This window comes from Caretta caretta, chromosome 2 (genome assembly GCF_965140235.1).
Source record: "Caretta caretta isolate rCarCar2 chromosome 2, rCarCar1.hap1, whole genome shotgun sequence".
Lineage (NCBI taxonomy): Eukaryota > Metazoa > Chordata > Testudines > Cheloniidae > Caretta > Caretta caretta.
In genome coordinates, this window is record NC_134207.1 from 57,691,792 (window position 1) to 57,718,541 (window position 26,750).

Consider the following 26,750-nt stretch of genomic DNA (forward strand, 5'->3'; position numbering starts at 1 on the left):
TTATTAAATGAACAGTAATTGCATATATTAAACTAAAATGAGATCAGATCATAAAAATATATACAATTACCCTTTAATCTAGTAGATAAGTAAACTTAAAGATTAAATGCACTATAGTTTCCACCATAGAAGTACACATGAAAAATAGGCATGTAGCTGGTTTTTAGTGGCAGAGTTAATACAATCAAAGGTCTGCTTCTCATTTAAAGATTAATATTTCAAGTCTACATTATATAAACTGTTATCCATATCTTTAAGACTCAAGTTATGACTTTTTAATGAAAAACACTGCATATTGCTCTGTATAAATATATAAAATGTTTATTAAATATATCACAAGATTTGGTATTTACAGTTTTATTGATATTAAACAGGTTTTCAGGTAAATCATTTTTTAGCATCATACTGTATTTAAAAGCAAAGTTTTTGTATTTCAGTGAGCAAAACAATCTAAGCTCACAAAATAGCGTACACAAGAGCTTGTCTCTTGCCCATCAGCTTGTCCATGTTTCTTCTTTCTTGCCCCATTTCAATTTTTTGTTTTTCTCTTGACGTATAGTTTCACACTGAAATGATTTTATTTCAGAGAGTCTCTGTATATATTCAGGTGGAGCTCCAGCAAAAGGATCTGTGAAATGGTGATGACCTAAGGGGAGAAAAATGATTCTACCGCACTAAATCAGGTAGGTCTTAAGCACCTTTAATAAGAAATATGTCTTCAGCAGAGTTACTCGAGAGGTTGGTTTGTGTTTAATGAGTCACTTGTCTAACCCTAAAATTTGGCATTCCACTTTCAAATTAAATCAACATGGGGATGCAAGCTTCTAGAAAACAAGTCTTGACAGTACATGTATTTTTAAATGGTGAACATCAGTCAAATCCACATTGAAAGGGGCAGTGGACAAGCCAAACATATGTATGATACTGACATTTTTAACTATAATATTTTTGGCAAATTATGAAAAAAACTGATATCTGTCTGGTTTTCAGTCCCACTATTCATTTTATCTTCTGTTACTTCTTTTCACATTGCTTTTTAACTCATCTACCACCACATGTAGAAATATTTTTACATAAGGGGCTTTTAATAGGAGGTACGCATTTCATCTGGAGACATTTTTATTTCAGTATTACAAATATTAAACTATTACACAGGATACTGCTGACAGATTAATTTGCTACCTACGAACGCTTCCAAGCAGTATAAATACAATTGTAGTTTGGAACCAAACTAACTTAAAACTAGTACTTGCTAGATCGATATTTCAGCATAACAAAGTTTAAGTGGCTAATGTGCTCAAGTGAGTTTAGAAGTAGCACTTTCCAGAGATATCTTCTAATGATAAAGTCACAACACAGATGTTTCATGTACTTGTTGGTAGTTATTTTCTTCCTCAAATATAGTGACACTAGCAGTCAGTGGGTTCATTCAAGTCATCTTTTCTCTGAGCTCATCATACTGTTTAGAGCAGTGGGCCGAGGGATGTGCTGGCTGCCCTTCCTGCAGCCCGCCTTGGCCTGGAGCGGCCAGTGGGAGCCACGATCGGCCAAACCTGCGGCTGCGGCAAGTAAACAAACCAGCCCAGCCCGCCAGGGGCTTTCCCTGAACAAGCGGCGGCCCTAGTTTGAGGACCACTGGTTTAGAGACCACTATTCTACTCAGTGAAGCACAAGATTAGCAACCAGTAACTTCAGTTCTAATCCCAGCTCTGACAGAGATGTCCTCTCTGGCCTTGAGCCAGTCGCAGCCTCTGTCTCAGTTTCCCCATGTGCAAAATGTGGATAGTGGGAAGATTCTGTGAAGTCGACAGCTACAAAACACTTCATAAAGCCCTCTGAGTGCCAAGTATCCTCTATTATTGTAATCATTTTGTATTATTTAAATTTCTTCCAATCACAGCCATGAAAAAGTGAAATGTCATTGTCTCACAAATGACATGAGTATGTGTGTTATGTCACATTACTCTTTCCATACAGAGAACTATTCATGAAACTGAACTGACAAATGGAATTCTGAGCCCTCTCCCTCCCCCCTGCAAAAATCAAATCCATAGAAAAACCAAGAAACATCTATTCATGTGACTCTTCTGTCATCTTAGAAGAGAAATAATTCCTAATAGTTGATAACAGTATACTCAAAATAAGTGACACTTAAAAATGAGAAAAGCTGGGTTGGATAATTGTAACTGCCTGCAAAAGGTGTTATTTCTTCATAAACTTCACTGTAAACATTATCCCTTCAATAAATGTATGTAATCACTAGAACTTCAAGAAGTTTTATCAGAGGGAACAGTTTTCAAAAGAACAACGAGGAGTCCGGAGGCACCTTAAAGACTTAAGGGATTTATTTGGGCATAAGCTTTTGTGGGTAAAACCCCCCACAAAGAAGTGGTGTTTTCTACCCATGAAAGCTAATGCCCAAATAAATCTGTCTTTAAGGTGCCACTGGACTCCTTGTTGTTTTTGTGGATACAGATTAACATAGGTGCGGACTTTTGGTTTTGCCAGTGGGTGCCCCATCCTGGCTCCGCCCCCTTCTCTAAGGCCCCGCCCCCACTCCACCTCTTCCTGCCACATCCCCCTAGACTCCCCTGAATGCTTCCTTCTTGCTGACCCCCCGCCCCCATGCCTCCCACTTGCCGCTCACTCCTTTCTGCCCCCTCCTGCCTTAAGGGCGAGGTGCGTGTGCTGGAGGGGTGCTCTGCCAGTTTTGAGGGGAGGCTATTTTCAACGTATTTGTACACTTTCATTCTAGTTATTGAAAGTGTGTCTATCACTGGTATCTCCCCTTCCTGATGTTTCCCAGTTTTTGCTCTCCACCTGTGTCCCTTTTCCCCCATCTCTCTCTGCTCCCCACCTCCTGGTGGCTCTGTTTAGTGCCCGCTCCCACCCACGCACTCAAAGCAGCTCTGTCTCCCCCCAGCGGCCAGCTGAGAAACTGCCCACCCTGAGACAGAGAGAGAAATTTAATTCAACAGCCCAGCATAGAAATGGCCCATTCATTCATCCTGCTGGGTGGCTCCTGTGTCATTCCAGCTTCTCCCAGTCCCCAGGGCTGCAGCCCACCCCCGCTTTGAAGCTTGCTTGCTGACTCCCTTATACACTCTGCAACTTTTGTGGGAGGGGAGCCCCTGGTGGGACCATGGCCAAAGGGGGTGGGGGTTGCTTCCTTCACTGTGCTGCAGCCGTCCAGCACCCTGAAGCAAGACAAGCTCAGGTGTCCCAAGGTGAAGCAAGGCAGCCTCTCCTGACTTGAAGCTGATACAGGGGGGTGGATGCAAGGGAAGGAATTCTCTAAAAGTTGCAGTGGGGGAGAGGTGGATCCAGGGGAAGGAAATCAATCCTTCCTGATACAGGGAGGAGGGGATGCTGATCAGCAGAGGAGGGGATAAACTTCCTCTCTGGGAGGAAAAGCCCCTCAGGCAGGCTTGATCTGGGCGTGGGGGAGGGGGAGACAGCTTTGGGCTGGGCAAGCGTTACTTTCCCAGGCATGAGAGCCAGCCATAGAGAAGAGCCCATGGGGAGGATGTGGCTAGAAGCACTGGTGGGGTGTTGCCCCCTTCTGTCCCCTCCACACACAGGGGAAGGGATGCAGAGCCCCGGTACCTAGGTCAGAACCGTAGGGGTTGGGAGCTCCCAGAGCCCACATGGGAGGGGTCCAGGCACAGGCAGTGTCTGTGCTGGGGGAGGCTGCAGTGAAGCCCCTCTCACCTTTCATTATGGCTGGGCGCACCCGATTGGCTGGACAGGGCATGGGAGGGGACGAGCTCCTGGCCCCAGCCCAAGTTCACTCAGACACAATGGCAAACTTTTCTTAAAGGAGCCATGTCTTTTTGGTTTGTCCCTCTGCCCAGCACTAAGGGGGTCTGCAGCTGGTTTCTCCTGGCTGGAGGGGAAGCACAGGTCCTGGGGGAGACACCAGGGTAGGCTGAGAATTTCCTCGAGAAACCCCATGGCCCATACTCCCCACAGCAGCCCCGAGGCCAGCCGAGAAGCTGCCCGCCCATCTCCCCCCAACTCCCTGCCGAGGGGCTGCTCACCCCATCTCCCGCACCCCTCCGCAGCTAGCCCAGAAGCTGCCATGCCCTGGCTGCTTGTCCCCCCAACCCAGCTCCCTCTGCCCTGAAAATTAAAAGGACTCACAGAAGCCCGCTGGGGACTTTGCGCCAAACAGCTGATTGGCCACAGACAGACAAAGAGCTGCTGTCCGTGCTAAATAGCTGATTGCAAGTTGCCAACAGCTGATCTCCCCGGTGGGTGCAGAGCACCCACAGAGTTGACACCTATGCAGATTAACACAGCTACCCCTCTGCTAATTTTCAAAAGGGGAATGGAAGCACAAGAAAGCTATAATGTAAAGCATTGACAAGTTAGGGCTTGTCTACAGCAACAGTGAGTTTTTGGCAAGCTGGGGGTATAATCCTCTTTCAAAGAGGACTAGATCAAAGCGCATTAACAAACTGTTAATGCATTTCAGCAGAGTCCACAAAGGCAGTTAGTATGTAGCAGGCTAGGGTGGGGTAGATTCATACCCCAGTTGCCACAAACTAACTGTCCATGTAGACAAGCCCTTAGAGTTGCCCCTTCTACAACTCCTCAGTTCTAACAGCATCTGACAAGAGCTGAACACTAAAATCATACACAGATTATACATTTCTTACCAAACTTGTATCTGGGTCCCACTGGAAGTGAATATATGCTGGAAACGTGGTTATTCTTCTTGGATCTATGGATGTCATAGTGAAAAGTCTTGAAATTAATACAGCTGAATAAAAAAAGCGCACCCACTTTATAGAGAGCACAAATAAAAAAATAGTTAGATTTATTCACTGTATGGAAAGTCATTAGTGTCTTTCCTAATCATGTTCCCAAATATCTGAGGGAGTTAAGAAAGACTGTTTTGTTGCTGAGAGGTTGAAAGGATTCTTGAATTCTATAATTATTTTACATTTCCAGAGCCCTTTCCATCCAAATGCCTAAAAGAACTTTACAAATATTAATTCCTTAATACTGATATTCCTATTATCCTCATGTTGATGGTAAACTGAGGCATGGAAATTATGCTTTGTGGCATAGGGCAAGTTTATCAGTGGTAGAGCTGGGAAAGGAACCCAGATCTGCCATAGGGCCCAGTACTCTAGATATAGGGCCCCTTTCAAAGTACCCACAATCAGCAAAATTTGAAAGGCTCAGAGGCAGAGACTATCAAATCAATTGCTACCACTATAGACAATAAAGAACAGCAAAGAAAAAAAACCCTCCTAAATTTCATTGAATGGAATAGGAAGGATTAGTAACCAACTATTCTGGCTCGTTTCTGCAGACAGTACTTTTGGGTCAGGAGGTGGTCAGTCAAGCCAATCCACCTCCAAAAGTAACTATAAAGAACATTTTTTGTTAGATATATAAAAATAGATGTTCTCTTTATGCCACCAGGGATTCCCCCTATAACACAGGAGTTTGTAGTTGTCCTCTTAGGACAGCCCTTCATCCCCTTTATACTACCAGAATGCACAAAGGGATTGAGCAGAGGGCTAGGATATATTCCTTGATGTTTAGGTCTAGTGAATATGAAGCCATCCTACTCTGGTATTTAACTGTATATGTTCCATCTAATTTTAAAGTAGTAACCACATCTGTAGCCTTTTTAACTTTTTCCCATTCTGGAATTTTATTTCACCAGACTATAATGGCCTCTATGTTACTAATTACAATAAGTAAAACGTTGAATACAAAGATGAGAAAGCATCCAGTTTTCTGCCCAATGTTTTACAAACAAGTCACTCCCTGGTCATTTGATTACAGACCTAAAAGTTGCAATACTACAACAAAAAAATTTCAAAAACAGACTCCAACGAGAAACTGCTGAATTGGAATTAATTTGCGAACTGGACACCATTAAATTAGGCTTTAATAAAGACTGGGAGTGGATGGGTCATTACACAAAGTAAAACTACTTCCCTATGCTTATTTTTTTCCCCTACTGTTACTCACACCTTCTTGTCAACTGTTGGAAATGGGCCATCCTGATTATCACTTGTGGCAAATTGCTGGCACTATGTTGATGGGTCTCATGCATTCTCTTCTTGGGAGTGGGGTGGTGGTGGTTCAGGGCACCATTTTTTGGCCCTGAACTAGGGTATTAACTGCCCCACTAGTGTCCTAGAGGAGGGGAGTGAAGAGGGAGGGACCCAGGCCCACCCTCTACTCCAGGTCCCAGCCCAGAGGCCCTAGGAATAGTGGTAAGCCACTAGAACTAGCAGTTCCTTCCCCTGGGCTACTTCCCTCTCCTACCCTTCAGCTTGTGGAGCTTCCTACTCTCCCTCTGCACAGACCAGGTGTCCCTTTACCTAGGGTCTTGGTCTTCTTAGCCCACCGGAGCACTTCTCCAAACTCTCCTCTGCTCCAACACCAATCCACTCTGTTTCAACTCCTCCAAACTGCTCTTTGCTCCAATGCCAATCCACTCTGCTTCAGCTCCTCCAAACTGCTCTCTACTCCCACATCAATTCACTCTGCTTCAGCTCCTCCAAACTGCTCTCTACTCCCACATCAATCCACTCTGCTTCAACTCCTCCTCCTGTCTGGGAGGAGCAGGGGGGTTTTATCATGTGACTGCTTCAGGTGCTCTAATTGGCTTCAGGTGCTTTAATTAATTTATAGCAAACTTTCTTCCCTCTATAGGGAATAAGGCTCCAAAAAAAGACTCTTCTGCTGTCCTCTGGCCATGTTGTATCACACACTGCAAAAGGTTTTTTTTTCTCCTGCTGATAATAGCTCACCTTAACTGATCACTCTCATTATAGTGGGTATGGTAACACCCATTTTTTCATGTTCTCTGTGTATATATATATATATATCTTCCTACTGTATTTTCCACTGCATGCATCCGATGAAGTGGGTTTTAGCCCATGAAAGCTTATGCTCAAATAAATTTGTTAGTCCCTAAGGTGGCACAAGTCCTCCTTTTCTTTTTGCTGATACAGACTAACATGGCTACCACTCTGAAATAAGTCACTAGAAAGTAACACAAGTGCATATATAAGAAACTTTTTGCCTGAGGAGCACAGAACAGTTTGATCTTTTCCACCAACATCCCTCCTCCCTCTATCTACCTTTTGTACAGATTCCTTTCCATATATGACTCTCTCCAGTGCTCTGCCATTTCAGGCCTTGTCTACACTTAAAGGATTTGCGGGTACAGACACACCAACAGAACTATACTGGCAACTCTCCAAGTGGAGATGTAGCTTACACAAGCAAAAAAGTTATTTTGACAGTAACGCTTAAACCACTGTCCTTCTGTTTCTCTTTTCCCCGATTCCCCCTTTCCTGTAGACATGCCATATCATGTATTTCTTTTCATAAGGAAACTGGAGTTACATTTCCTCCACCTCCACTAAAAATTCCTTACCTCAAAGCTCCTATCTCTCCAGCTCCATCATGAATGGCTGGCATCTTCAGTGGACTTGGGTTCCAAGAATCTACTCCTCTCTTCTGCAGATCCACCACAGGTATGTTTCCCCTGCATAAGGAAGTAGTCCTCTTTCAAAAAGTGACTGAGAAGGGAACGATTTCTATTTCAATTGGTATTGCGAGGAAGGCTCTGCTGGTAATATTGATTTTCACCAGTTATTTCCCCATCACTCCCATCCCTACTGTGATCCCATAAACAGTGTTTCCCAAATGGGGGATGCATCCTTTTGGGGGGGAGGGGCAGGTGAAGGACTAGCCAAACCTCTCAGTTATTCTCCAGAATCTTCATTTAAACAAACCAGACAGCTCTGAGGTGTGAACTGTCACATTTATTTCAACGGGTGCTCCCAGCCACACCCCCTGCCCTTCCGAGGAGCTATCTCCCCATCCTCTTACTATAGCAGCAGCCCCGCTGGAGAACAGGGCTGGGGGTGGGGTGCTGCTGGGGGTTCTGCTCCTTCCCCCACTGGGAGAGGAAGAGTGGAAAGGAACAGAACACCGGCAGCTCCTCCAGCAGCTATACCGTCCCAAGCTCCGCTCCCCCAGCCCTGTCCTCCGGCGGTACAGGTGGAGCCGGAGGAGAGGCAGTTCCATGGAAGGGCAGGGGGAAAGGTGGTACAGCCGTGCCAGAGGAGGCGTGGAGTTACCAGTTCCTCCTGTGTCTTTCTGGTACTCCATACCAGTTATAAATATCAGAGAGTACCGCCTACTTCCACTGCTGTGTGGAACTGACATTGAAAATGGATTAAGCTAAAGTGCAAAAAGGCACTCTTAGTGCAGAATAAATGTGTCCATACAGGGAGCTAGTGCAGAAGAGGCCACTGTACTTTAAATTCATGTACTAGCTAATTCATGCTAACTTTCCTGAGAATTCCCTGTCTAGACAAGCCTATAGATTTGGTTTTGAGGAGTATCCAACATGTGGGAAAATGAGCAAATTTTTTTGTTGTGAGGTGTGGGGGTGGAACTAGGAAAGAAGGAACTGGCAGTATGTAAGGGTATGTCTATAAAGCAGCTGAAAGGTGTAATTCTCAGCTGGGATAAAGGTACACACGCTAGCTCGGATCAAGACAGTGTGCTAAAAATAGCACTGTGGCCACGATAACATGGGTGGTGGCTTTGGCTAGTTACCTGAGAACATACCTAGAATCCTGGACAGGATTGTATTCTGGTGGCTATCACAAGCTGTGAAGCCACACTGATACTTTGAGGCTATAATCCTCAGTCAGAGTTCGTGTGCATATGTCTACCCTCACTGGGAATTACACCTCTCAGCTTCAGTGCAGACACACCCTAAGACAGTGGTTCTCAAACTTTTTTACTGGTGACCACTTTCACACAGCAAGCCTCTGAGTTCGACCCCCCCTTATAAATTAAAAACATGTGTTTATATATTTAACACTATTATAAATGTTGGAGGCAAAGGAAGGTTTGGGGTGGGGGCTGACAACTTGCGACCCCCCATGTAATATCCTTGTGACCCCTTGAGGGGTCCAGACCCCCAGTTTGAGAACCCCTGCCCTAAGAGATACTAAGTCAGTGCCAACAGTGGTAAACATTTGAGAACTTATTTTTGCCCCCATTATGAAGTATATAGGACCTGAAGAATATAGTTAATCAAAGACAGAATATCTGTCTAACATAAACTTTCTTAAAAACTAATACTTCTGTCAAGGGTGGGAAGAACTGGGATACAAAAAAGAAGAAAAAACAAAACACTTTCTGTAGTAGGTTCTCCACAGGCCACAGCAATGAATACCCATTAAGGACAACAATGTGTTAAAGTAGAAGAGGACAGTGAAGGGAATGCGGTGTGGTGGTTAGAATACAGGATTGCAAGACAGGAGTCAACTCTGCCATGGACTCGTGTGTCCCGGGTCAAGTCTCTTCACCTCTCTTCCTTAATTTCCCCACCTATAGGAAGGGGATATTATTTATTTACTTCATATGAGCCTGCTTGCTTAAGGTTTTAAAGCACTTTGAGATCCTCTAAATTATGGTATAAAAATGCAATGTATTTATTAAAGTAAGATGGGAAAAGCTGTGAGGGGGAGAGCTCACATAGAAGTTAGGTCTGGGGACACTTCAGTTATCTGATCTAAGATAGAATTTATATTTCTAAGATGTAAAAGCAGCTCTTTCCAGATAGTGATCATCCCTGAGTGGGACATTCCATAGTGATCTCATATTGAAGCCTGCCCACATGAGAGGATTGGGCCATGCTGGATGTATTCAGGTAGAAGGACCATCTAATTAGTCCCCAAGCTACAAAGGTAGTCCTTGAAGAAGAGTAAGTGAGAATTGCCTCATCAAGGTCAAGACTGCAGAAGAGAGTGTGCTCTCTCCATCTACCAACAATCTGAAGCTAAGTGCCCGTCCTATTCCCTTTGGGCAGACCACCCAGGGTAACAGGAGAAGAATACTCCAGTTGTTGGCTATGCGAGTCTGATGAGCCTACTGCTATCCAAGACCCCCTCAGTGGTGCCAAGAGCTTAGACCAAGTTACTACATTGCCTGGCTCTAGTAACTGCAGCAACTAAGATCCCGAGACCACAAAGCAAAGTTCAAATTCTTTTTTTAGGTTTTGTCTTAAGGGAGGGGTGCCTCCTTATTCTATTAGGGTGTGAATGTATCAGGTCTGAAACCTGAAAAGTAAACCCCAAGTCTGCCATCTAAATTGGTAATGTCTCTGAGGTAAAAGACCTGTTATACAGAGCTGCTATTTCAGCCTTATTCAGTAATCATCTCTGTTCTGTGGTATTTGTGTGAAGTGGGAAACGAGTAAGAGAGTAGAATAATAGCTATCATAGCAACAGAAAGTTTTAAGGAGGAAGCAGAGTAGCACTGAGGTTGTGGACAAAAAAATTTGGTCTCTGTATGTCCTTAAGACTAGATGAGTGCAGTTTACCTCTCTGTGCAATCTCCCCAGGAGCATAGCTATAGGTGGGCCTGCGTGGACCATGGCCCACTCACTTAGCATCCAGCCCCCCCTCTCACCCCCACCCCAGCTCTGGCCCCAATGCTTGCCCCGCTCCGTCAATTCATCCAACGCTCCTGCAAAGGTCCAGCCAGGGAGCAGGGGCTTGATCCACTCTGCCTGCCTGGTGCTCCTGCCAGGGCTGGGTGTAGGGTGATCAGACGTCCCGATATTTAGTTGTCTGTCCTGCGTCCTGACAAATGTATGGTCGGGACACCATTTGTCCTGATATTTTGCTTTGGCAGCACTCCGGCTTTTTTCTTTTTTTTTTTTTGCTTGGGGCGGCAAAAAACCTAGAGCCTGTGGCTGCCCCCCAATGTGTCCCAATATTTTGTTCTTGTCATCTGGTCACCCTAGCTGGGTGGGTGGAGCAGGGCAAGCCCCTGCACCCTGACACTGTGCCCTGGCTGGAGCACCAGGCAGGCAGGTGGAGTGGGGCAAGCCCCCACACCCTGACCCCACTCCCAGGCTGGAGCGCTGGTGGGGCAGGTGGAGTGGAGCAAGCCTCTGCACTCCCACCCCGCTTCCCGGCAGGAGCACTGGGCGAGCGGAGCAGTTGGGGTGCAGGAGTGCCCATTTTTCCTGGGCCCCAGGTGGCCCAGTGGCTAATCCACCACTGGGAGGAGGGTGAGAGAGTGCGTGGCTGCCATTGGTAGAGGAGATCTTAAAAAAAGGTAGGATCTCCTGCCGTCTGGGGGAGCTGGACCCGGTGCGGGACGGTGGGACCTGGAAGAAAGCCAGGAGCCGTGTGCGCTGGAGAGCAGCGTCTCCTCCCGGAGCTGGGTGCATGCCTGGGGCCCAGGGAACCCCTGGCCAGAGGGTCCATCCATCATCCCCTGCAAGCCTGGCTGCAGGGGGTGGGGGGAGGTGGGTCCCCCATTCCTCCTGCTCTCCTAACACCCCCCCTCCCCCATAGTTGCCTGCCCACCCAAATATGTCATGCTGGCTATGCCACTGAATCTCTCTCAGTCATTATCTAAACTCAAAACTGACAGTCACATCCTAGGAGGGTGGTGAAGCACTGGAATGCATTACCTAGGGAGGTGGTGGAATCTCCTTTCCTTGAAGTTTTTAAGGTCAGGTTTGACAAAGCCCTGGCTGGGATGATTTAGTGGGGGATTGGTCCTGCTTTGAGCAGGGGGTTGGACTAGATGACCTCCTGAGGTCCCTTCCAACCCTGATATTCTGTGATTCTACATTTGGTGAATTGATTTCACAGTCAAGACAGGATCCCTTGGTTGGGGTTGTTAGATTAAAGGACAACAACTACCTCCTTCAGTCTCTTGATTAAATAAAAGCAATTTTTCCTTGGCTCAACCTCATGATATAATTTGATTACCTGGTTATTAATTTGATGATTTGATAAATGATCATCTAAGCTATTTAGAGACAGAAGGTGGATGAAGTAATATCTTTTATTTCCCTAACTTCTGTTGGTGAGAGAGAAAGAGAGAGAGAGACAGGCTTTCAAGCCCCACAGCGCTCATCTCTCTCTCACCAACAGAAGTTGGTTCAATAAAAGATATTACCTCACCCACATTGATTCTCTAATATCCTGTGACTGACACAGCTACACCTACACTATATATCTAAACTAATGTCACTGTTAACTCATTGATCTACTGATTTAATCTCAATTGTGACCTTAATTGATTATTGTATTGTTTCATTCTTAGTTTACTAAAGTTATAGTAGTTTTAGCCCTATCAATATATTTCTTCAATCTAAATATGTGCTTATTTATTCTTTTTAGTAAAAGACATAAAAAGTACACAGACGTGGTTCTTTCAAAATGCAACATGGGTCCAGAATCACAAGGAATAAGGTAAAATTAGCCATATTATCTGAGAACCACTTGGCTCTCTTCCTAAATTAAAACATTTGTCCCTCACAAGCAATATTGCACTATAAACTGAAAGTCTAAGAATTCAAATTCTGGAATATTGCCAGGGCACAGAGAATGTACTGCTAGAGCAAAATGATTTTGTTTGGTGTTATGGAAAATAGGACATAAGTTTTACTTATTAGCATGCATTAATTAATTTGTATTTGAAAGCTGGAGCAATTAGTCTCCATCACATCCAGAAGAAGCCACCAATCCAGTTTCTTAATCACAGAAATAAAAGGTGGCAACATTTCATATTGGAGGAAGGGAGACAAGGTGGGTGAGGTAATATCTTTTACTGAACCAACTTCTGTTGGTGAGACAAGCTTTTGAGCTTACACAGAGCTCTTCTTCAGGTCTGTGTAAACTCAAAAACTTGTCTCTCTCGCCAACAGAAGTTGGTCCAGTAAAAAAATATTACCTCACCCACCTTGTCTTTCTAATATGCTGGGACCAACATGGCTACAACAACACTGCATACATATTGGAAAAAGGCAGTTAAGAACCACATTACTAAGATCTCTTGCATATTCAGTAACTTAAAACCTTTCCTTAACTTTTCAGGGAATGGTGATACATAATAATTTAAAATGGAGATGTACCTTTTTTTGCAAAACTCGTATCCTAAGTACTGTGATGAGGTCTGTGGAAGTATGTATGAAGTTGGCACACAGATATGCTCATTATCATCTTTACTATAAGAGCTAAAAACAATCAGAACAAGATTTAAACAGATAACAGAAGTCTGTACTGAAATGATAATCCATTGTATAACATGCTTCCCTAAATACCATCCCAGAACAAAGATAATTAACATTGTGAGATGACGTGTCTGAAATAAATATCCTTTAAGTAGCATTTTTATTATAAAATAATAGAATAATTATGACTAAATTCCAGCTACAGTATGTTATGAGAGACAGTCCAACAAAAATTTCAATTATGGATGAATTTCTGGCAAATTGTTTTAAGTAGTAAGAATGCATGTATGAAAGGCCACTCTTGTTTACTGAGAAGAGATTACATTACTTTGTAATTAATTATTGTTTGCTTTATCATTATCAAGAACAATGATTCAGAAAAGATTCATTGGCATGAGCAAGTTGTAACAAAAATATGAAGTGCAATATGTGCTTATGTTAGCAGAATATTACATATACTGAACTTAGCTCTAAACAGCATATTTTTAGGAACTTAGTGTGTTGAAAACTAAGTACCACATGCTATTTTTGCCATTGTTTACCAATCACATTTATTTATTTATTTCCAGAAGTGACTACAGATAGACAGCTTATCCACCCATGGCAGCAGTTTGTAAACCATACTGAAGACCACAAGAAAAAAGTCCCAGATAAAGGTACTTTGTGGATAGCACTGGTGTAATTACAAGGAGGGGACTTGTCCCCCTCACATCTTTTAGATGGGGGGAGGGGGGAACCAAGGGATGGGAGACAGGGAAGGGAGTGAAGAGAAACATATTTGTTAAGAAAAGTTACTCCCCTGCTTCGTTATATACGTAAGCTTGGTGGACTCCTGTGTAGGAAGCACTTAGTCCCAACTGAAGCAAACAGAGATCAATTATTAGATACAACAGAAGCACAGACAATATAGTAAGAACACTGTGAGACAAAGCAAAATGCTGAGAAGGAAGATTGAAATATTGGAAAATTAACTTCAAGGTAACAGTCTTTCTTATACAATGACGATTGAACATCTGGTCACTGTTAATAGAGAAGATGTTCTCTGTATCGAAAAGGCATTCCTGATGCCTAAAGGAGGTATGAACTAACTTACTATCTTGACTAACATAAAAATTAGTTCTAGAGGGCTAGACCTAAGATATAAGGATAGAATTATTTCAGAAATGTGTCTAGAAAGGTACTTTCTATAAGGACAGTAAGAGATCTACATATTTCCAGATGTGGATCCTCTTTTTCCAGTCAAAAGGATTAACTTATTTTCTATTGAAGAAATCTTCTATTTAGCAGAACGCAGAAGCATCGTTGCTCTTCACAGCTACACTTGAAATTTACTAGGAGGACAGCTTTATTTCTTGTGATTCTGGTAAGGTGAAAAAACTGCTGATTGCCCTCTAGCAATGGCTTCAAGTCTGACATTGGGCCATGATACAGAATTAATACTGAGTTTGAGTGTCAGTGAATTAATAGTATACATGGGATGTGCCTTGGAACCTACTTTGGATTTGGAAATAAGACAATCTTTGCTTTATTGCTGCATTGACTCAACAGAAGTACATCCATAGAATTATCTATACTTTGTATGTTATTCTTCTGCATTACTCAAGGCTGATGTGGGAACATAAACTACAAGTTTCACTTCCCACTCTCTCCAGCAAATACTAATTTGACAAAGCTATCAAATACCTGGACTCTTTTGCAACTCTTTTCAGAGGCAATATGCCCAGGGTGCACTTTGATTCTAAAAAGCTAAAATGTTCTAAAATAAATACTTTTTCTATGAAAACATTGACTATGGACGTATACCCAGTTGGAAGTGGTTTAGCAGCACCATATGCAAATCCTTTTTTCATCTGCAGAATAGGAGATAGGCTTTCTTGATAGCTCTGGACTTCCTGAGTAAGGTTTGGTATTGCAGTACTCTCCTCGCAGTCTCTCAAGCCAAAGGTTGAAGAGTATTCTGCTTAAAGTAGATATTCACAGAAGTGTACATAAAATATTAAAATCTGATCATAATTAGAACACACATTAAGGAGTATAAATGAGATGAGTTAGTTAAGCTCCTTTTACTAAATATGAAATCAGTAGAGATATATCATTGGGAGAAAAAACACTTGGGTTGTTTGTTTTTAAAAAGTGAGGCCATTTCACAAAAACTACATGTCTCAGTCAATGCATGGTCATATGAAACCCTTAGAAATACCAGGAAATGCAAGGTACATTAGTAATTAAATCTTGCTCCTCCTGAAATCAATGGTTAAGGCTGTGAGTTTGTCACGGAGGTCATGGAAGTCACAGATTCTGTGAGTTTCCGTGACCTTCGTGACTTCTGCAGTGGCTGGAGCACCTGGCTCAGGGGCACCTCAGGCGGATCCGCCAATGAGAGCTGAGGGGGTGGTGCCTGAAGGCCGAGGCAGCGTGCAGAGCTGCCTGGCCACGCCTCCACCTAGCAGCTGAGTGAGAGGGATGTCACTGCTTCCAACGAGGCCCCAGGTAAGCCCCACCCAGAGCCCACCTCACTCCATCCCATGCCTGAATCCCCTGCCCCCTCCCACACCCAAACTCTGCTTCTGCTGCGGGGGAGGAGGAGGGAAGGCACGGAGTCAGGTAGGGAGCCTATCAGCCCCACCAACCTCACCCCCCTCAGCACCAGTGGGGGTCCCGAGCCACACGCCGCCCCACCCCCAGTACCTGGGCCTCCCTCCCATGGCACCTGCAGGGCCCCCGGGCAGCCCCGCTCCCCAAGTTTTAGTCTCAGATATTTTTAGTAAAAGTCTTGGGCAGGTCAGGGGCTGTGAATTGTTGTTTATTGCCCATGATCTGTCCGTGACTTTTACTAAAAATACCCATGACTAAAATGTAGCCTTATCAATGGTTAAATTTCTATTAACTTTAAAAGAAGAAGGATCAGATCCTTATAAAGAAAAGACACACAGAACAGACTGATTATGTAGAAGCCTTAATTAAGGGGCTCTATAGGGCTGTGAATGCCAAAAATTAAGCTTGGAGAATGCAGCACTAGAAGTTCTACTCTCCCCCACACATTTGCGGCACTGGAAAGAACAGCTTCTTAGTCAAGCTAACTACACTATAGACCATAAAATGACAAGCTCAATCATTTACCTTTTTTTATCCTTTCTGTCTTTAACAATGCGCTCCTCCAGCTCCTTTCAAAGGGAAAACATCCTAATGATCTTCCTGAGGCGTCATTATTCAGATATTTGTGGTCAGACGTTAGACTTGGCATTTTTTGTTCTTTTGATGCCTGAGATGAAAGTGATCTGCTGTTTCAGATATGAAATGCAAAAGATACAGTGGATGCAAATGCATGTTTAAAGAGTAAGGTGATTGATGTTTTTCAAAAGTTACAAATCGTGTTGCCAACATACATAGATACTTTGAATCAGGACTTCTCAAAATACATGGGAAATTACCCATAAGTGGACTGCAAGGGGGAAGCCCTGCTGACTGAACAAAACAAGTAAAACAAGTAAAATCCTATGGGCACTAGGACCCAGCAGGAGTGTGAGAAAGAGATGGAAAGAATCACTTATTCTCCATCCAACTCCTGCCTCCATACTACCCCATTCCCAACCCTTGTTGCAGGTTCTCAGCCATTTCTTCCTCACCGCACACCACATTCAGCTCCAGGAGAAGGAAAATATTACTTCAAGAGGCTGTTTAGCTGGCTCCATCACCTCTTTAAGCCGCAAAACTCCCATTCCTTAAGGCTGTACATTATGGAAGGCAAAACAGTCTCAGGCAACAGACAGTCACAGCCCCTCTTCCCCCAACCTTTTTGCATGTATGCCAACTGCCAATAGCCCCACAAAACCCCCAAACCATCTGGAGTTTTTTGCTATCAGTCTAATTTCACAATTTTTGTAGCAACAAAGGACTGTGGGATTGGGTGGGTTGCCTTAAACTAATCTGGTTTTGGATCCTTAGTACAAAAAGAGTGAGAATCATGGGCTTGAAAAATAATATGAAATGTATTTGATTTATTAAGAGAGAGCTTTAGTAATGTGTACTGAATGCTCAAGAACCAGGGTCAGGTTTTTTTTTTAATAGTGAAAACAACTTTTTCTGGTCACAAATATACAATCCTGCAAATCGCTGGCTGCCACTGTGTATCAGCATCTATGGTGGTGGTAGTGTTGTCAGCCACTACAAAACCCCATGGAAAAAGTTACCTGCCCTATTCAACCTCTAAAGGTAACTTTGCATCCCAATCAAGAACCAAAGTGGATGGTCATTTGGCCACATCCTTACTCCATCCACCCAAAAATGAGTCAAAGAAAAAGGGGCGTAGATTTGTGACCAGAAAACACTCAAAAGCTTTTCTTCCACCCACCGAGATAACAGCAGAGAGCTAATGGAACATTGAGGCTACTGAATACAAGCTACAATATGAAAATACAGGAGAAGGACTTTTCAGTGGTTAGGATGCTGGTCAGGGCCTGAGAAGAGCTAGGTTTTATTCCCTGCTATGCAGAGGTGAAAGTAACTTAACGGACTTACAACACCAGCAGGACATCTACCACATCTTTGTTGACTTCAAGAAGGTGTTTGACAGAGTATGGCATGAAGCTCTCTGGGCAACCATGAAGAAGTACAATGTTGGTTGTAAGCTTATTCTTACCATTAAACAACTGTATGCCAAGGCCAGCAGTGAAGTTCTCATCAATGGCACAATAGGAGAGTGGTTTTGCACCACTGTTGGAGTCCGGCAAGGCTGCCTTCTTTCGCCCACACTGTTCAATGTCTACTTGGCGCGCATAATGACTGATGCCCTAGATCACTTTTGCATAGTCCGCATTGGGGGGCAAACAATCTCAAATCTTTGGTTTGCTGATGACATTGATGGCCTGGCAGGCAGCAAAGATGAACTTGCAACTTTGTGAAATGACTGGATGAAACCCTCCTCAAAATATGGCATGGAAATCAATGCAGAGCAAACCAAGCTGATGACAAACAAATGTGATGGGATCAAGTCACTTATCACTGTCAGTGGACAAGAGCTGGAGATATTGAAACTGTTCAAGTATTTGGGAACAATCATCACTGATGAAGGATCCAAGGCAGAAATTCGGGCAAGAACTGCACAAACAACAGCAGCGGTGGCAAAGCTAAAGCCAATTTGGAGGAATAAGAACATCTCCCTGGAATACAAACTGAAACTGCTGCACACATCCATTTTTCTGTATGCGTGTGAGACGTGGACCCCTACGGCAGAACTTGAACAGAAAATACAGGTAGTAGAGATGAGATACTTCCATAAAATCCTGGGCATCTCCTACTTCAACCACATCACTAATGAAGAGGTTCGCAACATCATCACCCAATGCGCTGGGTCATATGAAGACCTCCTGACGACTGTGAAGATGCGCAAGCTGAAGTGGTATGGCCACGTAACAAGATCATCTGGATTATCTAAGATCATCCTCCAAGGGACAGTGCAGGGGAAGAAAAGAAGAGGTAGACAGAAGAAGAGATGGACTGACAACATAAAAGAGTGGACAGGAATGGACTTTGTGGAGACTCAAGCACTGACACACAATCATCAGAGGTGGAGACAATTGGTTGATTGCTCACCAATGATAGTGCCCCAATGACCAATGCAGTTATGGGAGTGATGATGATGATTGATGATGATGCAACTAGATTTAAGTGTATGCCCTTTTGGTCTTAATGTTAAAAGGAGTCACCAGGGGTGACAGTCTATTCATGCAGGGGGGAATTGCCACTCCTCCCTGGTTAGCCAGTGATGTAATGCAAAGCTCAACTGTCTACCATTGCCCTATTACAGAACAGTTAATGGAAATTGATCAGATAGAACTACAATCAAATGAAACCACTTGGAGGTGAAAAAGAAACAATGTAATAGACAAAGGATTGCCCTCTATGAATAAAGATAAAAAAGACTGTTACAGTATAAGATAGAGCGGAAAGAGGCACTCTGGATCCATTCATTGATGAGACATCTTGTTGAGCAGGGGTATTTTTCATGAAAGATTAGATTCTTGTTCCTGTGAAGCCAGCCAGCTCTGTAACAGACTGAATTTTGAGGGGAAAGCCTACTTTATAAGAACGGCCATACTGAGGCAGATGAATGGTCCATCTAGCCCAGGATCCTGTCTTCTGACAGTGGCCAGTGCCAAATGCTTCAGAGGAAATGAATGCACCAAAGCAATTACTGATTGATCCATCCAGGTGTCCAGTCCAAGCTTCTGGCAGTTGGAGGCAGAGCTGCCCAGAAGGGGGGGCAAGTGGGGCAATTTGCCCCAGACCCCTGGCCCCGCAGGGGCCCCAACAAGAATGTCTGAAGTCTGAGGTCTGAGACAGGGAAGGGGCCAGTAATGTAGCTGGGGGGGGAGAGGGGCAGCGGCCACTCTCCCACTGAGCACAAGTGGCACCTTTTTAATTTTTACTCACCCGGCGGCACTCCGAGTCTTTGGCGGCACTTCGGCAGTAGGTCCTTCAGTGCCGCCGAAGACCCAGAGCGAGTGAAGGATCCACCACCGAAATGCCGCTAAAGACCCGGAGTGCCGCCGGGTGAGTACAAGTGGCTGGCAATGTTCCCTCTAATTTTTGACAGGCCGTGTCCCCAAATATTTCTTCTGTGCAAATTTTTGACAGGCCGTGTGTGCAAAAAATTTCTTCTGTGCAAATTGTTGTGCTTCTGTGCAAATTTTTGTGCACGTGGTGTTTCGCCATGTGTGCGGTGTTTAGGATCTGTGTGCGTGCGCACACGCACACAGCTTAGAGGGAACAGTGGCGGCTGGCACCTTTTTTTATGTCTGCTCCCCCTGTTCACTCCACCACTGGAAGGGGCTCCCGAAATTGCTTTGCCCCAGGGCCCCTGAATCCTCTGGGTGGCCCTGGTTGGAGGTTGCATCCCTGACCATCTTGGCTAATAGCTGTTGATGAAACTATCTTCCACAAACATATCAAATTGTTTTTTGAACCTGGTTATACTTTTGGCCTTCGCTTTTGGCAATGAGTTTCATAGGCTGATTGTGCATTGTATAAAGAAGGACATCCTAATGTGTGTTTTAAACCTGCTGCCTATGAATTTCATCAGGTGACCCCTGGTTCTTGTGATATGTGATGGAGTAAATAACATTTCCTTATTTACTTTTCCACACCGGTCATGATTTTATAGACCTCTATCATATCCCCGTTAGTTGTCTCTTTTCTAACATGAGAGACTAAAAATACTGGACTGTTCCTCATATGGAAGCTGTTCCATACCCTTAATCATGTTTATTGCCCTTCTCTGTACTTTTCTCAATTCTAATAGATTTTTTTTTTGAGCTGGGGCAACCAGAACTGCACTCAATATTTAAGGGCATACCATGGATTTATATAGTGCCATTATGGTATTTTCTGTCTTATTATCTATCCCTTTCCTAATGGTTCCTAATATTATTAGCTTTTTTTGACTGCCGCTGCACATTGAGCAGATGTTTTCAGAGAACTATCCATGATGACTCCAAGATCTCTTTCTTAAGTGGTAACTGATAATTTAGACCCAATCATTTTGTATATAGAGTTGGGATTATATTTTCCAATGTGCATTACTTTGCACTTATCAACACTGAATTTCATCTGCCATTTTGTTCCCCAGTCACCCAGTTTTGTAAGATCCCATTGTAATTCTTTGCAGTCAGCTTTGGATGTAAACATGTTGAGTAATTTTGTATCATCTGCAAACTTTGCCACCTCATGGTTTACCCCCTTTTCCACATCATTTATGAATATGTTGAACATCGCTGGTCCTAGTACTGATCCCTGGGGAACCCCACTATTTACCTCTGACTATGAAAACTGACCATTTATTCCTACCCTTTGTTTCTTAACAAACCATTTACTGATCCATGAGAGAAGATTCCCTCTTGTCCCATGACTGCTTACTTTGCTTAAGAGTCTTTAGTGTGGGACCTTGTCAAAAGGCTTTCTGAAAGTCCAAGTACACTGGTCATCCCTGTCCACATACTTGTTGACTCCTTCAAAGAATTCCAATCAATTGATGAGTCATGATTTCCCTTTACAAGAGCCGTATTGTCTCCTCTCTAACATATCGTGTTTATCTGTGTGTCTGATAATTCTGGTCTTTACCTAGTTTCAGCCAATTTGCCTGGTACTGAAGTTAAGTTTACTCGCCTGTAATTACCAGGATTGTTTCTGGAGCCTTTTTTAAAAGTAGCGTTACACTAACTATCCTCCAGTTATCTGATACAGGGGCTGATTTAAGCGATAGGTTACATACCACAGTTAGTAGTTCTTAGACAGGAAAGGTATCTATTAATAAGCGAAGGCTATAGTTTGTGTTTTATTATTTTGTTTGATATTGTAATCATTTGTTTACATTCAAAAACCAACCAAACAACAACAAAAAACCCCAATGCAATGATCCAGGTGCTCAGCACAGCTTGGAGGGGAAGAGTGGTAAAGATAGCTTTGACACCTTTGTATCCAGTCTCAGATCTTGAGGTCTTTTGGATTACAGTTAAGTACTCTGCAATACTTGGAAGTAGAACTGACAGTAGTTAGTTGTATTTTACGCTGGTTTTCTCTGACTTCAATGAGCTGTTCTGATACCAGGAATAATGTAGGGCTGCCTCAACAATATGCCCCTCTGTTGGGAGGGATGGCCTCGGATGGGGGGGATACCAGTTTAGGAACCATTACAGTGGTTTTATATCATCCTTTCAGACATTAAACAAACAGATGTAACACTGGTATGTTAATGGAAAATTGTTTAGGTAAATGAAAAGAAAAGCTATTAAAAAACCCATAATGTCAAGAAATTCTTTAAGTTCTTAGTGATGTGGAACAGAATCGCCCACTGGAATGCAAACAGATATTATTAAGGCAGTTCAGTTTTTGAAAGCAATCTCATCAGCCTTGAAGTGAGCAGGTTCTGGAATGAACTATATCATGCCATCTCTTACTTGTGGTTGGAATTTTAAGTCAGAAGTGTCAGAAATAGTGATTCTAATCAACTCACTAGATCTCCAAAAAAATTGCCTAGAGGGTGAGGCAGCAACATACATGAGGATTTTCTTGTATGTTTTAATAAACATTGTGTTCTTCCACTTCTGTATTTTTTCAGGATAACCCTGGAAGGAATTTATTTTATAGATTCTATTTCCATAAGGCAGAACAGCATCATTCAAATTAGATTTTGTTGTCAGCGATTCAAGACCACAGTGGTGTGTGTGTGTGTGTGAGAGAGAGAGAGAGAGAGAGAAAACAAACAAAAAACACGTTTAAAAGAAAAAAATCCACTCATTTTGAACTTCAGAATTTTTCAGAAAATACAAGGAACTTCAATGAGACGATTTTTGCACAGCCTTCAATGATTACAAAAAAGGTTTTCACTCTGCATAGCCCCGACCAAAAATTCTGATAGGGATGCAATTCTCCCCAAAGATATACACAGATGAAAATAATTCACTAGCATATTAAAACATCATTTTTAACATAAACATGCATTTTTTTCTGTGACCTAATACTTCTGGTGGATTGTAACCCCTAGGAATAACAGTTAATTGTATACACATTTGTTTCGCAATTTTGAAGCAAAAAAACCAACACAATATTTGGGCTGCAGAGCCATCAAAGAGCACGAAGGTACCAGCCATCTCTATAAAAGCCTCCTAAATGTTTAGGATTACATGACTAAAATTTTTGGAACAGCAAATTGTAGGAGAAGACACATACCATAAAAAGAATGAGAATCAGACAGAATAGCACTGTATTCTATTTATCTAAAGTCCAAAGATGGCATAAATGATATACACAACTCACATATAAGGAGAACCGTATATGACAACAGGATAGTCATACAATCTCTCTCTTCTTCAAGATAAAAGATGGCCTCAAATGTTGAACTTATAAATGTTTTTTAACACAACCAGTAGCTTGATAAGTTCAGAAAAAGACAATTTCTACCTTTCATGAACCAATCTCCCCATATTCTCCTTGACCTATTCTGGTATCAAAGCATAGTTAGAGTAGGCTATTGGTAAATCCAATGAAAAAGAAAATTATCCCTAGTTTTTAAAAAAAATACTTATTTTGTGAGAGAATACTGTACTCATTTATGTCACATACCATATTAACAGACTTACCATTCAGAGAGGAATGATGACTCTGGGTATTTAATTTCTTTTACATATGATTCTGCAAAACAAAAAGTGATAAAACTATATTCAAAATCAGGAAAACCAAGTTCCTATGTATAATACCAAAAGAAAATGGTAAACAAACACTAATTACCATTTACAGTCAAAATCTCAAACAAAATTATGTAATTACCTTGCCACCAATTTGTTCTACCACAGCCTTTAATATAAGTGAATTGATAGGATTTGTTTTCCTTGGAGTTAGTATTACCTCTAATGTCCTGGCCAAATTCCAACTTCCTATCCAAATTCTCAAAAAGAAAAGGAGTACTTGTGGCACCTTAGAGACTAACCAATTTATTTGAGCATGAGCTTTCGTGAGCTTTATGTAGCTCACGAAAGCTCATGCTCAAATAAATTGGTTAGTCTCTAAGGTGCCACAAGTACTCCTTTTCTTTTTGCGAATACAGACTAACACGGCTGTTACTCTGAAACCTATCCAAATTCTCTGAATTTTCAACTGGATTGGGTACTCTTTACTTCCTGTTCTAAATTGTGTAGAGTGTTATACACTGCTGAACAGGTGTCATGTTTCACCATTGAGCTGTTTGTATTTTAGCTGCGGGTGGTGTGATTCTTATGTGCAGTTTGAAAAGCAATTTGGGATCCTTTACAATGAAAGATTCTATATAAATGTATAAATTGCATGTATGTAAGGCAGCTTATAATTAAATCTCACTATTTTTAAGGAGAATTCCCCATTAAGTCAATAAGGAGTTCTGCTTAAAAGTCAATAGCAGGAAATGGGCTGATTTTATTGAAATTATGTCTTTTTTAAAGACCTTTTCAGTCTGGGTATATTTTAAAAATAAATACGATTTATAAAACTGATTTATGTTTCCAGATTTCAATAACTCATAACTGCATACCACTTTTGTTAGTTATCTGTGTTTAAATAAGGATCTTTTTCACAACCCCATTTTCTTCTGCTTAATGTTCTAGCACACATGTAAGTTCTGCCAACCTAATCATTGCCCTGGTAATAAATTGATAGTGGACTCCCTGCTGATCTCCCTTTTTTATGAGTAGAGTTTATATTTTTTCTTAAAGAAAATGTAAATTCTGTGCTTAAAATATTTGATGACACTATCCTTTATATAAGTAATAGCAATGCATCAGAACACAGGCCATTATTATTATTTAACATTTATGTTGCAGTATCTTAGTTTTCTGAAGCCTGTGTGTATGTGTGTGTACTAGTACCTTAATTTACTAACAGGAAACAACCTATTAGCGATTCTGCAAGCACTCTGGAAATGAGAACATCATTTCCATGATACAGCTAAACTATTTGGAAAGCCAAAGTCCCAAGGTTCTGTCTGTTGAATATTCTCAGAGCCTCACAAACTGTGTGATGCAATGTTGTTTGCAGGCAATTATTTATGGGTTTGAAATTAGGATGTTTTGAAAGAATCAGCATAGGAAACAAACTAAGTTCTTCTATTTCCTCCCCTTTTTGTTTCCCATCTTCCTTGAATTTTCCTCATTATAACGATCAAGATGTTTTGAAATCTTATAAAAATCAGTCAAACATTACCTCTTATATTGAAAGGTCAGGGTCTATAAAGTACTGTATTTTAGTGCTACATTTCATTTTTGATGTCTCTCATAAAAATGCATACAGCATTTTGCAGTCATGAGCTGTGCAAACACAGAAGTAGCAGGTAGTTTATAATACCATTCAAGTAATAGCGGTACACATGACCAGGCAGAGCAGGATGAAGAACCACATTTCCGGGAGAAGAGGGATAAAACAGAAGGATCAGAAAATAGAATGTGACTGATTTATTACAGAGCTGCAGCCAGAGACAAGAGCGTGCTTGACAGGGGACTGAAAGCAAGCCAGAGAGTCAATTTCGTCAAGCCTGAGCTTTTCCCAATCAAAAGGCTTCTAGGGTGGAGGTTTCCCCGCATGCTTGGAAGTCTCTGCCATAGAACTCAGTGTGGGATTGTGCAGAGGATGGGGGGAGTCAACTGAACGGGGAACACATCAGGGGGTGGAGGGACAGCTCAGTGGTTTGAGAATTGGCAGCCTGCTAAACCCAGGGTTGCGAGTTCAATCCTTGAGGGGGCCACTTAGGGATCTGGGGCAAAAATTGAGGATTGGTCCTGCTTTGAGGAGGGGGTTGGACTCGATGACCTCCTGAGGTCCCTTCCCCAACCCTGATATTCTATGTGTCCCCTCACAGAGTTTCTTCCTACCCCTGTTCCCAGCCCATCGCCCTGCCCCCCCTTCCCGCTAGAACACACGTACCCCGATGCCCCCAGCGCGGCTGGTTCCTGCTCATGGTGCCGCTGGGCTGCGGCGGGAGGGGGCGGGGAGGTGCCCGGCGGCTGCAGCAGGAGAAAGAGGAGCCCCGGCAGCAGCATCCCCGCCCCGCTACAGAGTCACCGAGGCGGCGCCCTGCGGCACCAGACCAGCAGGCGCCCCCTCCCTCGCCGCTGCGAGCCCGGAGCCTGGGAGCGGCCCGGCCGGTTACCGGGCAACGGGGGGAGCCACGCGGGCAGGGCGGGGCCTGGGTGGGTGAGGCTGCCGCGGGGCCAAGGGCAGGGGGCGTGGCCCTGTGGAGAGCAGGGCGGGGTCAGGGGAGGGGGTTGCGTGGGATTGTGGCGGGAACGGGGGTGCTGAGGTGAGGGGAGATGAAAGTTGGTGACTGCGGGTGGCTGAGGCGGGGGAAGAAGGTGGCCGGGGGGTGGCTGAGGTGGGGGTTGGGGGGGGGAAGAAGGTGGCTGGGGCAGGTAGAATTCAGTACGTGGGGGAGGCTGAGGCAGATGGAGGATTGAGTTGGGTCCAAATTGATGTTGGGGAACAAAACTGTCTGGGGCAATGTGGCAGGTGCCCATAGGGAGAGCTGGGCACCCACTCTGGGGAGTGTGGGACGCAGCCTGTCCTGGTGAGCAGCAGCTCTCCCTGTGCCCCATAGGTATGAGCGCAGGCTATGCCTACACTTCTCCTCCTCGAGCTTCTCATACATACGCAGCTCTGCCAGAAATGGCTTTCTCCACACCTCTTAACTGTGCATCATTTAAGGTGGATTGAGCCAGGTTTCTCTTGGCCTTGGCCTGTCTGTTAAAAAGTGAATAATGACTGAAGTGACTAACTACGCAGCACCTTACACAGAAACTTAAAGATAAGTTTGCTTCCATATCACTTTTTCACATTTTATTAGTTTTTTCTCTGCATGTTTTGTCAAGTGTCTGTGTGTAGTTTACCAGTCCTCAAGGCACTTAGTTAAAATACACAGATTAACAGTGTACATGACATGTGCTATATAAATTAAAATGATGAACCAAAATACCAATATAATACAAGATGTTCTTCTTGAGCTAGAGACAGTTCACAACCTGCAATAAGCCTGTAAGATGAACTTCTACCACAATATATGTGTTGAAAAACAGTAACATAAGGTGGGGAGAGAGAAAGAGAGTTTAGTTTCAACAAAGCAGCATTCAGGATTCAAAGCATAGTGTATAGGCAGATCTCGTAAATCTTCATGGAATCCTAAAGCTGTCTGTAACCC

At 43.2% G+C, this 26,750-nt stretch overlaps 1 protein-coding gene across 7 annotated transcripts; it reads right to left on the reverse strand.

Moving 5' to 3' along the window:
* Window positions 1–340: 340 nt before the first annotated feature.
* C2H8orf89 (chromosome 2 C8orf89 homolog) lies at window positions 341–25,705 on the reverse strand. Of its 7 annotated transcripts, none has more exons than XM_048840949.2 (8): window positions 25,484–25,705; window positions 23,176–23,227; window positions 16,160–16,301; window positions 14,843–14,999; window positions 12,941–13,042; window positions 7,415–7,525; window positions 4,662–4,765; window positions 341–646 (listed from the first exon to the last, which is right to left on the reverse strand). In XM_048840949.2, exons 2-8 carry the CDS (start codon window positions 23,176–23,178, stop codon window positions 495–497), a joined length of 771 nt encoding a protein of 256 aa, XP_048696906.1. In that variant the 5' UTR covers window positions 23,179–23,227; window positions 25,484–25,705; the 3' UTR covers window positions 341–494. The 7 variants fall into 7 exon arrangements, with proteins under 7 accessions (XP_048696906.1, XP_048696902.1, XP_048696903.1 ...); XM_048840945.2 differs by having other exon boundaries at window positions 14,843–14,996; window positions 16,160–16,320; XM_048840946.2 differs by having other exon boundaries at window positions 4,662–4,726; window positions 16,160–16,320.
* Window positions 25,706–26,750: the final 1,045 nt, after the last annotated feature.

Excerpts from the sequence above, each read along its gene's own strand:
- C2H8orf89 (XM_048840944.2), bottom strand. The coding sequence starts at position 25,517 with ATGAGCAGGAACCAGCCGCGCTGGGGGCATCGGG. Across the intron at positions 13,043-14,842 it reads GCTAAACCACTTCCAACTGG|CTCTTATAGTAAAGATGATA; the intron begins GTATACGTCCAT and ends GATTGTTTTTAG. Across the intron at positions 647-4,661 it reads GGGACCCAGATACAAGTTTG|GTCATCACCATTTCACAGAT; the intron begins GTAAGAAATGTA and ends TTCTCCCCTTAG.